Here is a 17,077-nt window from a genome sequence, read left to right as displayed (position 1 = left end):
AGAACCACCATGCTATATATCCAATAGCCAAATTAATTTTCAATACTAAAAGCTATTGATATTTTGGAATGGAATTGAAAATGTTTCCATTAAATTACTGAAGTGCATCTGGTTGAAACAGCTGACAAATCTAGAAATTCATTAGTTTTTATGAAAAACCAGAGCCCTAGGCTACCTCTGGAATAATAGTGTCCTATAAAATATACTGTTGCAGCTATCTTTTTCAGATGTATTTCAAATACTGGTGAAAGAACAATTTAAATAAGTGCATGCAGTACAGTATATATTAAAATGTATTTAAACAAATCAATGTAATTAATCTGCTGCAACTTCTTTTTCTTCATACTATAATTGTTGGTTTGTGTAAGATGTCCACTGTGTTTACTTAGAAAGTAACTAAGATTGCTCTTTTGCAAAAGCAGTCTGCAACTATTGTATTTATTCTGGGAAATACTAAATTACATTTTTATAATCACCCATAGCAACAGAATGAACTGCAAAAATTCTGTGCAAATGTCTACTTACAAAGTCTAAATTTAATCTCTGAAAGTAAGACCTTCTACTTTTATTTGATTTTCGGGTGTTTTATATTCAAACAGAATACAATTTACTTATTTTTATAAATTTACAGTACTCGGTCATGGAGAGAATGTAGACCCCTATTCTTTCATCTACTTAGCTTTCCTCACAATCTATTAAAATGTTAGGCTTAACAAAGCCGCTTTTCTGAAGCCACTTCTGATTACAAATGTACTTCAAGCAATTTCATTTTTTTCCTAGTTACTCTGTCCATGTCTTTTCTTGTGATATAAATTGAGAAGGCTAAAATGTTCAGGATTCTTTTTTTGATTCTAAGGAACAAACCATGAATATGCTATTAAAAATAGGACAGAGAAAGAGCAGAAGTCAGCCTAGATCTCTGGTTTCAATTGCCATCAATCAATAATTAACTGCATCTTTAAAAAGTCTATGGTATCATTCTGTATTCTTGGCAAGAAACCTTTCCAAAAGATGATTTCCAATTGGTAACCAATATGCTGTAATTAATGTGTATAGTAATGAATTTTGTGAGTAGTCAAATAAGTTGCAAAGAAAAATATGTTAATACATACAAGAGCCATATGTCAGCAGCTGCAAATTTGCTGGGAAATTAGACGGAACAGAATGGTACATGACTATATTTGTCAGTTATAAATGGTTCCATTGAATCTCACCTTCTATATTCATCCATGACATTTGAGATAGTAAAGTATACCTTTAAAATATATAATGTAGAAAAAGGTCCTGGAGTTGTATCTTTATAATGTACCATTATAAAATATATAATTTTAACTGCAACTTACAGTCCCTTTGGCCTGAATTGCCTTAGAATTGCCCTTTATCACAGCTCTTTATATTCCATAGTTTAGTTCTTTATATTCCAGATAAATTATTGGGTTGTTTCTCCACCTCCCTCCTGTTTGTAAATGAGGAAGCCAAAACTAATGGTTTAATGCTTGGTACTGGTAAATTAGACAATTAAGGATATTTCCTATGAAGGTCTACTACTTCCTGCCAAACCTATTTTTTGCACATTTCCACTAGTGTCTAGTTGCTTTTCATTATTATTCATTTATCAATTTGTGCCGCCAAATTATTCTGGACAACTCATAATATAAAAGCAGAGTAAAATAAAATAATAAAACAACATTAAGGTAAGTAACAAACAGGTATTAAGAAAATAGTAGTTTGGAAAACTCACATCCAAACATATATAACACATGTCAAAACTCTTGAGCAAGAGAATTCCATATACCCTACAACAAAGCCTTGCAGAACCCACTGTCCTTAAGGCCCTCAATAATGTTATCAAGATGGAACCTATCCAGATCTCAGGGAAGGCCTGATTTCAGAGGACAGGCAGTATGATAGAGAAGGTGCACTTAATGAGGTCCAAAAGATGATATGGTTTCAGCCTTAGAAAGAAAGCAATAGCAATCCATTTCTGAAAATCTTGCCAAGAAAAGTAGAAGTCCAAGTATTCACCAGGACACCAGTTATAAATTGCATATATTACTAATACTGGTGGTTTGCTCACATTGATTTTTTTTTGTTATGTAAATGTGTTTTATTTTCCATTTTCATTTTCGTACAGTCACACATATACTGTACAGAACCGGGGCCATATAACATTAAACAATAAACAATAAAGGAAGACTTGCCTACAACTCAAGAATGGACATTGAAAGTTACAAACCTAGCCGAGATGGCTAAAATATCGGCATATCTTAAAGACCACTCAAATGAGAGATATAAACGAGACTGGAAAAAATGGATTGACTATACACAAAACAAATACGGGACTAAGAAATTCCAGATAGCCTATGCTTAAGATTAGGAATAATCTAAACTGCTCAAAGTTTGTGCAACAGGAAGAAGCTGAGTTCAACGCAGAGATGTTATTGACTTTCTTTTTTTAATTTCCTTTGTATTAATATATTTTGGACTGTGTTTGTTAAAAATCTACACTGTGTACGGGCTCTGGGAAGTCGGGGGGGGGGGAAGGGAGGTGGGGTCTTAGGGGGGGAGGGGGAATATATAGTATGTGTTAGATTTTAAAGTAACGCGATTGCACTTGTATACTGTTGCTCTTTAATTCCAGTGTAAAAATAGGACAAGCTGAATATATTAATAGATAGTAGAAATACACCGAAGGGAGGTGTAGAGGGATAGAAGAAAGAGGGGTAGAGAGGGTGGGAGAGAGGATTGGAGGGAGGGTGAGAAGGAAGGGAGGGAGTGTATTGGGAGAGAGGAGTGGTAGAGGGGGAGGGGAAGTAGGGTAGAGGGGAATGATGGTGGGAAGATGGAAAGTTGGAGGGGGGGCGAAAGAAAGGGTGTATGGAGGGTCGAAGAGATACATTGGGTTTCTATTTTGGGGGGTATTATTGACAACGTTGATTCTTCATTAAGTAAACTATGCAGTATGAAACTGTTACCATAGTTGATGTGTCATGAGCCTCACATTTAGATATGACTTAGTGAATAGTTAAAATAGTTCTGTGATAGAAAATGACCACAATGGTGGCACTTTATGAGAATTTCATTACAGGTAATTTGTGTTTTGTAGAAACTACATTATGATTTAATTTAGATCATCATAACATGAATGCTTGCATGCATAAATACATCATATTTGTATCCCAGTTTTCTTTTGTAATGGTTTAAGGCATAGCCATTAAAATGCTTCCATATAAAATGATATGAACGTACAAGAGAGAAACTTCATTCAGAAATGTCATCTTCACATAGCTTAATCCAAAAAAATGACTTGATGTATTATAGACATTGCTTCTGAGTCAACTACCCAATAATTCTCAAGTTAACAGCATTGCTCAGTTAAATGAAATATTAGATGATATCTATCTTTGCTCAACACAGGTCTACAATGCTGGAGGAGGACAACAACTTTCTTTGCACAGCTTCATGAATAGGTAAGATGCATTTTATGGAAGACCATTAGTAAATATTTTATGTATACTTACATATGCCTTATATTTTCCCTTAGCTCAACAGAAGAAAGTAATAGATGAGAGGAAACATATAAGAGGAAATTAGTTTTTCTACTGTTTGATGCATAAGAATAAAAAAGAGCTTTTAATAGTTATTAGGAGTTAAATAAATAGAGATTTTCTTTAAAAATATATATCCAAAATATAATCCTTAAATTTGTGCAATACTATGTAATACTGAATTTCTCACACAGAATGAAATAATGATTTTCTCTATTTTAGGAATTTAAGCTTTTTGCTTTTATAAATCAAGTTATGCAATATATTTAAATAACTTTAATACTATTAAGCAAATCAAGCTGAAATCTAGATGAAAATTATCTCAAGCCAAAAATATAAACTAGATCAAGCATTCCCAAATAAGGGAAAAGCCTGGAGTCTTAGTGCAACCACTTTTCTTAAAGCGTTATTTTCCATGAAATCTTTTTTTTTAGACTTCCTTTCATAGATGCAAGCTTGAGCAATCTCTGACAATATTTAATTTACTGTTTACTTAAAACAGGCTTGTGTTGAATAGTTTGTAATCATGCACTTCACAAGAGATGTACATGAAGGCGCCTCATATAGCAAAGAAAACCTAAAGGAGCCCAGAGGAGTTTGGGTAATTTCATATAATTGGAGCAGAGTATTGATGCAGCTGGATGTGATGCTGCCTTAAGATGATGTAGATGTGTTTGATAGGAAAATTGGGAAAGATGAGATATTCTTCTTCATTAGAAAAAATAGACTTGCTGCCCTAGAAAAGATTCACTTAACATAACATATCAAGTACACAATGCAGCTTGATTTACAGGTGCACCTATTAACCAGTAATAATGTTGACTGAAGAAGTAAAATATGATGAATAAAGATGGGCCAAAACTCTGGGGCTTGATTTGCAATTTTACAGTTGCACAAAATTCAGTCTAATTTGCTGCAAAGCACATATAGCAAAATCTAGCAATAGATTAACCAATAACACATCGGTCTTAAGGGGGAAACTATTTTCACAACCTCCAAGTGTCACAGCAAACAAGAGCAAAATAGATAGTAGCTGTTTGCTATATTATTTTCAGTCAGGTATGTCTTTTTCTTCTTTAGTCATCAAAGCAGAGTTTATCACTTTGCAGAGAAAACTATCCAAACTGAGCAGCGCTAGTGTTTAGGGAACATCAGCTGAATGACTAATGTATAGCAGTTCTCCTTTGGGCCTTACTTTACACAACTGGTTCACCACTCTGAAACAAAATTAGGGACTAATTAAATCATTTGCCTGCCACAGCATAGTTCTTCTTACATCCTTATAGTTGGTCCAAAGATAACAATCATCTTTCATAAGGACTAAACTATTACTTCATTTGAAACTGCTGTTGTAAATTTTATATTGCAGTGGTTCCCAAACTTGGCAACTTTAAGACTTGTGGACTTCAACTCCCAGAATTCTCCAGCAGAGCTGGCTGGAGAATTCTGGGAGTTGAAGTCCACAAGTCTTAAAGTTGCCAAGTTTGGGAACCACTGTTCTATTGCCATTGTAGCAATAGCAATAGCACTTAGACTTATATACTGCTTCACAGTGCTTTACAGCCCTCTCTAAGTGGTTTTACAGAGTCAGCATATTGCCCCCAACAATTTGGGTCCTCATTTTATCCACCTCAGAAGGATGGAGGGCTGAGTCAACCTTGTAACTTCTTTCAGTATTACAAAATGAGGCCATAGTCACCAGGTGGACATTAAGGATGAGGTTCTGCAGAGGACAGGTGAATTGTCAGCTTTTAAAAGATGGTCCAAATGTTCAGTAAATTAGATGAATATCCAGCCTCAGCAATTGAATATAAAACATTGCTAAGGATAGAGGTGGCTGCCTTTGTTGTACATCTTCAACAGGTCATTCATGTATCAGTCTTAAGATGATTGTCTCCTATGCTGAACTAGCTGAGAATGAAACTGGTAAAGATATTCCTGTTTAGTTTTGATCCATTTCTTAGTTTTGGTAATGATGCTGGTCAAATAGTTATGATTGAACCTGGTTGGTAGATTCCTCCTACTTCTTTCCCAATCTTAGTTATATTGGGCGGGGGGGGGAGTACCAATTATGTTCCTAAATGGATGTTTCTATGGACATATAGTTTCCAGTTATAGCACTTATCTGTGAGCCATCCTCTTCTTTTGGATAGAGATTTGCCAATCTTATATAAAACAGTAGATAGGTTTATCTTTCTTGTTGCATTTGAATCCAAAGGAGAAATTCATGGAATTCTTGTCAATTTTTACCCAGCATTTAGGAGTTTCACTATTTCACTGGTCATCCTGTGAACTGAAAGGCCATTTTATCTTTCCACTGCTCCATTGGTAGGGTAGTTTTCAAAAAGGAAACAAAGAGAAAAGTCTGCTCTTTGACCAATCCTCTCTGGCCTTAGTCAGTTTTACATTTGGAAGAGCAGAGTCAGGTCAGCAGTCCAAGACAAAATGGCTATAGGAGATGCTGATCAGTGATAGCAAAGGGAAGGCAGGCCCTACCCCAGAACATTAATTAATAGGAATGGGGAAATTTACCTATAATGAAATAAAGTGCAGCAGACAATCTGCACAAGTCTGCTTCTGCTGGTGGAGTTTGAAAAATACCTCCTTTGATGCATGGCATGCACACACCCCAAAAAAAGATTAGTGGAGGTTGCCTTCCCAGCATGCTTGGGGTGCACTGAGGACCCTGCCCTTTATTCCCATCCTCCAAAAATGATATGTAGTCATTTTCATGTCCAATGAGCAGACCTGCAATTATGCTTCACTGCTGAGCAAGGCACCCTAGTGGTTTAACATAAAACTGTAGAATTCCCCCAAGTGACATACAGTATTTCAACCAATGCTTTTAAATTTCTTTAAAATGACATGATGTTAGGCTGGCAGTGCAATAGCTAAGATTATACAATTCCAAATTGTTCCAGGATTTTAAAAAAGGAAAAACTTCAAAAGAATTTCACTGAAGTTCACTAAACTGGAGGAAACTGCCTTTATGTAGCTTAATTAAATGATTTAGAAAGAGACAAAAAAAATCAAATAATGAGATCTGAATAGATAACAAATGGCCATGAAAGGATTCTTGGCATTGTGGTAAATATGTCAACAAAATGGTGATTCAGTTTCAGTTGCCGTGAGAAATTAATTAAATATATAAACTGTATAAGGTCCTATTTTGAATTACTGGTATATGATTTATACTTTTGAGTGCTGTGTTCAGCTTTAGTTCTGTGGTTTGGAAAAGATATTGTAGAGGTGGGAAAGACATGAAAAAGAGAAAACTAAATGGTCATAAAATTGGAACAATTCTATAAAAAATATTACATTGAAGAATAAAATAAGAAGGTGAAAATGCTTGACACATAAAAATAAGACTGGTGAAAGTGGATATGAACAGGTTTTTCTTCCTAAAATGGAGTAATCCAGTCAACCTGAATAGCAGGGATTCAGAAGATAAAATAAAGGGATTCATTGTGAGAAGATACAGTGATGCTTACTAGCTTGGACAGCTGCACAAAAGAATTATCATGGGGAATAAAACTAATCTTCATATTATTTTCAGTATCTGAGGTAATATTCTTCTTGATAACAACTGCTGGAGATCATAAAGCCAGAAGATACTCTTACAGTCATAACCTGCTTGTCTGCTTCCTGATGGTATCTTATCAGCCACTATGAGAATAGATGATGGATTAATTAAACCTTGATGTTTCCAGCATGATCCACAAACAACGCCATGGTAGCCATCACTGAATACACTACTATTATATATGCATTTAATATCATTGGTGAAGGCACAGACATAAATATATCATTTTTATTATGCAAGCATAGACACATCCTATTATTGTAATGAGTCTCTTCCAATCTAATGTTGAATCAGTCCATGAAGGGAGACTTCTCTTTGTTCACAGAAGAAAACCTAGTGCAGGCACACACAAAAGATTTTCTTTTGCAGCAGCATGAATTCAACAAAATGTTTTATGTGAGGATCTATCCAACACTCACTATGAAGAGCTTTGTCATGTGTCTCACATAATGAGTTCGGGCACCTGCTCCTTCAAATACTCTATCAGGATAATTTTGACACTGCACTTCATGGGAATTTAATTTCATAGACTTCTGCTTAAATAGAGATTAGAGTTTCTGCCAAAACAATATCAATTGAAAAGATGACATTATAATTAATATAAAGCATTGACTAGCTCTATCTTTCAACTACAAACAAGACACCATGTTAAAATTTTGCAATGTGATCATATATGTACCCAACTGAGAAGCATATCTAATTGAATTCTATCTTAAAATATGCAATTGTGTAGCATGTCTATTGAAAGGTAAACCTTACTGATTTCACGAAGAATGATAATAAGACTGCAGATTAATTCCCCTAACACAATGGTTCTCAACCTTCCCAATGACGCGACCCTTTAATACAGTTCTTCATGTTGTGGTGATCCCCAACCATAGAGGAGCCAGATCTCGGTTCCTAAGACCATTGAAAATATGTGTTTTGCGATGGTCTTAGGCAATCCCTGTGAAAGGGTCATTCGACCCCCAAAGGGATCATGACCCACAGGTTAAGAACCACTGCCCTAACATATAGTGTGGTAGACAACAAAAATTAATTGCTATGCGCATGGAACATCTGATATTGAAAACTAATGTACCACCATTATCTGGAACTCAGATTTGGATCTCTACTCTTCATCAATAGCCATCTGTCCATCTATCCACCTATTCCTCTTATTGTTTTGTGGATTCAATGGATTCAAAATTTCTTAATGCAATTATAATTATATTTTTATGCAAATACAATAATTATGAGTGATGCAGTGGCCTAGAGGTGGCGCTCTCATCCCACAATCAGGAGGCTGTGAGTTTGAACCTAGGTTGAGGCAGATATTTCTCTCTATAGGCACATAGAGAGGTATCTGCTGGAGAAAACCTCCTCATTGGCGACAGGAAGGGCATCTGGCCAGTAAAAACTCAGCTCCATTCAGTTGCCCAGACTCCACCCCGCAAGGGATTATAGGTTCATTAAAGTAGGAGGATGTAAATATAATGATTATGTTTCCTCTAGCATTATTTAGATTTTGAGGTACTGAGGTAACATTATAAAGTTCATATTATAATGCCTAGAGTTGCTGAGAGTAAGTAGGCAGCTTTATAAATTTCCTAAATAAATAAATAAAAATGTACAGTATAAAAATATTTAAATGATCTGACAGCACAATTAAAATGCTAAAAGGACTTCATTCCTATTATAAAGTTCTTATTTACAATTAATGTATTTATTTATTAAATTTCTATACCTCCCATCTCACCTAAGTGACTTATTTGTAAGAATATGTTTTCTTTTATTTATTATTTTAGGGGCATCTTAACCTCGCTGTAGCATTTGTTCTACACTATTTACATTTAAAACCTCCAAAAGGGATTCTACCATTTTTCCAGTTCATGAATTGACTGACTTTTTAATTCATACACTTACATTATGTATTTCTGGAAAGGCCAAACTATATATAATTGATAATGAAGGTCAGGATAATAGCAGTAAAGAAACTGTTTTTTATTACTGATTTTGGTAACAATATAATTTTGTCCTACCAAGTGCGTTTCCAGGTAGAGTTTAAGACTGTCTGTCTCAGCCTTTGGAGGAGTCCAGTTTTCTGTGGTTTCCATGGCTTCATTTAACCATTGAATGAATTCATCCAACTTGCTTACAAACCCCTTGAAAAAGAGAAAACAAGAAAAGACAGTTGTTAAAAGACCACTGTAAATAGGTAATACAGTTATAAAACAGCTCTACATTCAGTAAGTATGTACTAAAACAATGAGATGATGAAGATGGATGGGAGAAAAGGAATTGGCCTAACCTATATTGAGAAAATTTAGGGCAGTAATGAATATAAATTATAGGTTATAGATTTCTTGTCATAACCATGGAAAACCTATTTCATTAGAGGAAATTTTGGAGGTTTATATGTTTTATTTGGGGAGAGAGAGAGGGAGAAAGAGGGGGGAGAGAGAGAGGGAGGGGGAGAGAGGAAGAGGGAGAGAGAGAGAGAAGGAAGGGGGGAGAGAGAGAGAGAGAGAGAGAGAGAGATCTGCAATGTCAATGGTTAGAAGACAAAGAAGCCTACTTTTATGATATATTTTGATATATTTTGACCCTGAAGGTTTTAGAATCCACTTTATAAAGGTTTTTATTCTTAATTAAAACTAAAAGTAATTATAATATCTGAATAGAAAATGCAGGATTGAAAAATAACAGCTGGCTTACTATGCTATAGAACTAACTAAAAATAATGAATATCGAAATAATATCCATGCAATCAATATTTGCATCTCAGAACACATTGCTGCCATTTTGTTTACATTGCTCTGGTTTCCAGTTCACTTGTTAAAATTGCAGTGTGTCAGAAAACATAAAGTCTAAGTGGTTTGTGATCTTCTTTCACAAATAGATGATCATCTGCAATACTCTACCGTATCTGCCAACAGATTCCTGACTATGTAGGTATAGAAGAGGGTCTGCTCAGGGTGCAACATAGCAATAGCAATAGCAGTTAGACTTATATATCGCTTCATAGGGCTTTCAGCCCTCTCTAAGCGGTTTACAGAGTCAGCATATTGCCCCAACAACCTGGGTCCTCATTTTACCCACCTCGGAAGGATGGAAGGCTGAGTCAACCTTGAGCCGCTGAGATTTGAACAGCCGAACTGCAGAACTGCAGTCAGCTGAAGTAGCCTGCAGTGCTGCATTTAATCACTGCGTCACCTCGGCTCTTCATGATCATTCCTAATGAAGCTTGTTTAGAAACTTTATTTATTTATTTGATTTGGTTGCCCAACTCCAAAGCAACTGTAAGCATTAGCAAATGGAATAGACCAGCCTCCCATATAGCAGATGTTCTCCAGATGTATTGGATTATTTCCCATAATCCTGAAACTTTTGGGAGATTATGACAATGGAATTCTAACACAGTCAGTTTATTTCAGAAACTGGAATAACTCTCCAATTTTCCAAAATTTATTTTAATTTCATATATTTGTATTTATTTGTTTATGTTATGTCATCTGAGAAGCTCTTATGGTTGCAGATTTTTGAAAGCAAGCCTCAGACAGGAACTCTTGAATAGATATACACAGAGACACAAAATAAAGGTTTTATACTGTAGTTGGAATTGGTGATGAATTTTATGCTATTACTTTAGTATACTCTTTATTGGCATTGTGCAAAATAAATACAACAAAATTGGTTTGCAACTCAGTGGTGCAAAATTATAGTGGAAAAGAAAAAAAGAAAAAGAAAAAACTAGTCATATGTTTCCACGTGTGCATGGAGTGTTTGTGGTTGTGTTTAAGAGTCTGAAGTTTCTTTAGTAAGAAAAGTAAGATAACAATCCTAATCTAAAATGTGATGTTATCATGGCATCCTAAGCATATCCTCCGGGGGAAGATGAATGTCGGCACATACTAATAATAAGCTGCAACTCTGTTTTTTATTTATTTATTTTTACTCAGTGAAAATTTCCTGCAGCCAATCAGAGTTGGAGCCATTATAGACAAGGATAGGAAACTTTATTTTTATATATTTTACTGTCCACATTTTATAAAGCCTCTTATGAAATGCTAGAAGGATTTTTAAAAATTCAGACAGCTGGAGAACTCCCATTTGGGGGTTGTTCCAACTTCTTGTTTCTGACAAAATCAGATTTGGTTGCACTGCCTGAAAGATATGCTAGTTGAATAAACTTCATATAGTGTGGCTGCAGTCATTGATCTTTCCTTCTTTCTCTATATGGGGTGAGTATAACCATTGATCCTTCCTTCTTTCTTTCCTTTCTTCCTTCTTTCCTTCCTTCCTTCCTGTTAAAATAATTCTCTCTCTGACTTATGTGCTGCACAGTTATTGAACATATGCTACAACCATACAATATACAGAAGCTTTTGTACAAACCTCTATCTAGTTATAGATACAGAAGCTAAAACTTGTTCTCATACAGGGCAAGACATGTAATATCATTTATTCTCCATGTATGTGATCATAGTGGGAGAATAGTGTAGATAATAAGAATGAAATCCTATTCGGAATAGATAAATACATATTATTTAAATATATAAACATTCCATGACCTATTAATAAACAATCTATAATTTGGAACCTATATTTTTAGCATATATAAAAGATATAATTTTTATAACATATTTAATATTTTAAAAGCTGAAATAATGAAGTAAAATACTAACACAGAAAACTGATCAGCTAGAATCATGTATTAAATAATATAATCATTCCCCTTGTACATTTATTAAAATATATTGTACTGTCAGTAAGGGCCATAATGTTCTTATCACAAGTAGAGGTATTTATGGTGAACATCCCTGAAGTGTAACATTAAATTCAGAACTAGATGAAAGTATAAGAAACTATTCCTATGGCTATACCTGTGATTGGAATAAAGTCCATTTTCCAATTAAAAAAATAAATCTTAAGAAAAAGCCTACTACTTTTCTGATGACATATATAAATGTTTATGGAAACTGTTCAAAAGAAAACAACTGTAGAATGCTAAAAGCCCCGATATTGAAAATCATTATGAGGGCACAACATTGTCAGGTCCAAAGTGTCATTGTCTAAGTAAACAGCACCATCTGGAGGAATAACTACAAAATAGCAAAGTCATCATGAGATTTTAAAGAACGATTTAATCTTAGTCATAGCCTTCTAGCCATTATGAAATGCCAACCTATGGCAAATACTGGAAATAGCTATTCATTAATATCTGCCTTTATAGGAATACTAGCCAGACTTTCTGCACCCACGAGCACATTTGGAATTTTAAGCTTATATTGGTGGCACTCTTACAAAATGACTACTAGTGGAGAGAGATGATGATTTAACAGATGGCTAGTTACATGGTTGACCATTACAACAACCAATTACAAAGCTGTCATTTTTCCACATCCAGCCCTTTCCCAATTCTTTCCTTGCAGGAATAGCCTGTGTAGGGGCCACATTAAGAAAACACGGACACCCAACCAAAGGAAATGTTGGGATGCACCTGTACCTCATGTTCATTTTTTAATAAAAGTTATAGGAGCTTAATGAATCTGTAGTCATTTTTAGAATAAATATGCTGGAGACATTATATTTTTCTTTGCAGGACACCTGGTGCATGCTAATTAAATTATTATTTTTTAAAATGTGAACAAGATAGAGAAAACTGGCAGATCCTCATCTTTTGGAATTCTTTCAAGCATTTTTAAAAGCAGTGCTATGAATACAGTATGTTTTCTTCTGTGTAATTTATTTATTAATTATGTATCTTGTATACTGCCAGCAACTCCAGTATTCAGGTTAAAATAGAAATAACACAAACAAATGAACAAAAACTCCAAGCAGTAATGTGTACTTCATTTCAGGAAAAAGATTATAACAATCCAAATTGATGACCAGAGAGCAGATCATAACACCAAGCCCGGGCCATTGTATGTGAAATACAACAGGATGTTGTAGCTCTACGTGAGGTGATTTTTCTGCTCGCATGCCTGCTCACATTCCATTGGTCTTCGTATGTTTAAGTGCACTTGGAAGCAGAATGAACTGTATATATGCCACTCTATTACCACTGGCAGGGGTGGGCTTCAAAAATTTCAGCAACAGGTTCTCTACCCAGTTGCTGGGTGGGCATGGCCATAGTGGATGTGGCCTAGTCGGCCTGATGTACCACAGCAGAGGGAGAGGGTGTTTTTGCCTTCCCCATGCTTCGGAGGCTTTCCTTGAGCCTCCGGAAGGGCGAAAACTTCCTCTTCCGGGCTCTGGAGGCCGGAAATGGGGTGGGAGGAACCATCAAGGGGTGGGATTTGGAGGTTCTCTGAACTGGCCATAATGTTAGCTATGGGTTCTCCTGAACCTGGGTGAACCTGTAGCAGCCCAGCCCTAAGCACTGGGTACCATTTAAGGTCGTATAAAAAAGTGTTTAGATGTTAAAAGCTGTTGATGGGAACTGACCTAATAGGAGGGAGGTTAAGGATGCCAAGTCCCTTCTCCACTATTGAGGATTCCCCAGTTCTGACTGTTCCCTCTCCTTTGAATGTTCAGCTCAGATATCAAGAAAAGGAAATTTACAGATTTTGGAGGAGAAATATAGACATATTCCTGCCTTGAATGTTCCATATTTCTGTCTTAAACTAGCAGAATAGCCATGTAATTTAATGCATTTTTAAAAAACTGCTATGCTTATTTTAACTGAGATATTAAATTGACTTTAGCTCTCCCTCCATTAGTTGACTGGCATCCAACCCACAGCCATTGGGACCCTAAAAGCAAAGGGTTAATCTTTACATCTGTTTTCATAGTAACATGGGGCCAAAGAAAGAAAGTTTCAGCCTCTGTTGTGGAAATCACTTCTACCATTACAAAGGAATAGGGGAGAGTTGACTAGAACAGTTCTTATCCTGGATGGTTTCCTGCTTGAGAGCCTACTGTATAAGCAGGACATATAATCATTTCTCTTCAGGACAATGTAAGGAATATAACCAATAGTAAGAGAAAATGTCATTTATTTGCATCGTATGCAGGGGGTATATTTTGAACCAGCGTCCAAGCAGCTGACCATCCAACTTTCAAGTTAGATCAGGTGAGGAGGCAGATGTCACAAGAATACTAGAACTCTACTTTATAGAGTTGGTTACAATAACCGGATCTTCAAAGTCTGACCAGATTTTTCTATCCCTTCCTCTTATACCAAAAGAAGTCAAGGCAAAGCAATCTTGATTTTCTTTCTTACACTTTCCTTTTTTGGGGCTAAATTCATAATTACTAACATATTCTTCAAGGCCAGCTGCATAGTCGCTATACCAATGACTTGACATAATCTGGAAATTCAGTCAAATGCCATCCTACATTGGAGTAGGTATTAGCTGCCATTCTTAATATTTATATATGTTTATAGCATGGTATAGAAGAGACTCTACTTGATGCCTAGTAAGCCCCGATAACACTGGAGAATGTTTGCCCATTTTACTTACTCCTTAGGGTATCATAGTCTCATCTGAGGAACATCCCACAAAGAAAGAAGACAATTTACCAAGTCTCAGGAGCAGAAGAATGGGAATCTAGCACAAAGCCTGAAAAAGAAACTTTTGCCTAAAAGTCATATCTAATTGGCCACAACGATCATTCAATGCAACAGCTGCAGTGCCAAAAAACAAAGGAGAATGTATTAGTAACAAAGGCATATTTGAGAATATCTAAATATACCTATAAACTCCTGAAACTAGTCCATATTTGATGAGCCCTAGCTGACTTTAGCCAGAAAAGCCTTTATTATTGAAGCTTTCAGTCTGACAGTAGCTCATTGCTAGAAGAAATGTCTACTGTCTGTGAATCTGTATTAAGCGCCCTGTGTGCTACTAATTGCAATTTCTTAATAGATATCCTTAGTGTACTACACATTTGCTGCTTGGATTTTCAGAAGAGACTGGACAATCACTTGTATTAAATGGTAGAGGGCCTCCTCCTTGAGCAGGGGGCTGGACTAGAAGACCTTCAAGGTCCCTTCCAGCTCTATTCTGATTGATTCAAACATTCATCCTCTTACTCTTTGTTCCAAAGATCTGAATTCTAAAATCTACACTTTTTGTTTAACTCTGCTAAGTTTACTTTTCAATTCACAATTTGTTGAAGTCAAACTTCATTTTTCTTGTGAACATTTTTTAATATATATTTTGTATATGACCTGTTTATTCATATACAAGTTTTTGTGCACACTTTTCTAATGCATACATGTTTGAAGGTCATGTATACATTTTTTAATGTTGAGTTGCACACTCCAACTTAGGGAAGGATACCTTTGGAATATACATAAATTCAGGTTCAAAAAGAACAAAACTTTCTCAGTCATCTTTAATGTTCTGAACTTTCCTTTTCAAAACTGGTCCATATGCATGGTTATCAAGCGAGGGTCATTGTTGAGGTAAGCAGGTATGTGTAATAGGCAGAAGGAATAACCTTGAAGAACAGGTGAAAGAGCTTCAACTAGCAATAGCAATAGCAATAGCAATAGCAGTAGACTTATATACCGCTTCATAGGCCTTTCAGGCCTCTCTAAGCGGTTTACAGAGAGTCAGCATATTGCCCCCAACAATCTGGGTCCTCATTTTACCCACCTCGGAAGGATGGAAGGCTGAGTCAACCCTGAGCCGGTGAGATTTGAACCGCTGAACTGCTGATCTAGCAGTAGCCTGCAGTGCTGCATTTTAACCACTGCGCCACCATGGCTCCTAAGATAATGGTCAGATAAAATAAATCTGAATGCAAGGAAAAACAATATAATTTGAGAAAGTGTCTGAGACATAACTTTCCAAGTTCTCACAAAGATAAAAGGTGCTTGTGGGTACAGAACTACAGAGCTACAAAATCATATTCAGATTCTGCACCTGTATCAGAATTAATAAATTTAGTTTCCTAATCTGGTTCCCTTTGATGGGCTGACAGTATTCTCACACCAGAAACTTTTCTGAAATGTTCTTAGGTATAAAGAGCTATGTGTGGTGTAGGGGTTAGCAGATTGGCATACCACTGGGGACTGACAATGGAAAATCACTAGATTCTCTTCAACCCATTTTACTTCACCGGATTGCTATTATGGAGAAAAATCAGAGAACAGAGTGCTATCTTTGCCATTTTGAGTTCCTGAAGAAAAGGTTGGATATAAACCTAACAAATAAATATATCAAGTCATTGGTGATATAGAACACTGATATCATTGGGGTGCCTACACAATGTAGTGATTTGCTGTCTGTTTGCTCCAAGCAGGAAGTATGCATTATACATATATACATCCACCCATTGCTATTTTCACTGAGTAATTGCATTAGAATAAAAGGGATATATGTCATTTTATAAATAAACAATCAGCAGCCTAGTGTTTCTCAGCAGCTGTACAGATCCTTGCCAGCAGGCCCACATTCATGGAAACAACATTTTGCCAGGTTTCAGTTTAGTCTTGTGTTTGTGATTTTGTGTTTGTGTTCAAAGTTGTAAACTGGTTTCACATGGAAATAAACTGACCTAATTTGCTTTCCCAATATAAGCTATTGTTTTTATTCTGTACTACTTCAAATTCTGCAGTGCAATTTTAGCTTTAAAAATATACTACAAGGCATATAATATATTTAAATCAATCATAAGATGCATATAAGAAGATATATAAATTGATTTTTTTCATATGAATTTCATTCCCACCAGAAAGCCCCCTCTTGTACAGAAAAGTGATGGAATGGACATATGATTGAACTCTTGTGAACTTAATACAAAAAAATATCATTCATCTCTCACACCCTATTGACCTTGCTTTACTGCTCAATTCATGAATATTAGGGAAGTATCAAACTTTTAAAAGAGATGTTTTGCAAAGCAGGCTCGTATAAGAAACCCTATTCAAAGCATTACAGCCAAAGAGTATATTAAAGGATTTGACACACTTGTTTTCAAAGTCTTTTCCCAACTGTGTGTTTATGTG

At 35.7% G+C, this 17,077-nt stretch overlaps 1 protein-coding gene across 3 annotated transcripts in view; it reads right to left on the bottom strand.

The window, feature by feature from the left end:
* The window catches only part of AKAP6 (A-kinase anchoring protein 6), a 267,040-nt gene that overhangs the window by 173,529 nt on the left and 76,434 nt on the right, over nt 1–17,077 (bottom strand). For all 3 annotated transcript variants that reach the window (XM_087723435.1, XM_087723439.1, XM_087723448.1), the window contains one exon: nt 9,153–9,275. In XM_087723435.1, coding sequence (XP_087579561.1) covers nt 9,153–9,275 — 123 coding nt within the window. The remainder of the gene's footprint in view (nt 1–9,152; nt 9,276–17,077) is intronic.

The sequence above is a fragment of the Thamnophis sirtalis genome, unplaced genomic scaffold (genome assembly GCF_051295495.1).
Source record: "Thamnophis sirtalis isolate CommonGarterSnake01/CBP01778 unplaced genomic scaffold, rThaSir2_p1.2 scaffold_1, whole genome shotgun sequence".
Classification (NCBI taxonomy): Eukaryota; Metazoa; Chordata; class Lepidosauria; order Squamata; family Natricidae; genus Thamnophis; species Thamnophis sirtalis.
This window is presented reverse-complemented; position numbering and strand designations above follow the sequence as displayed.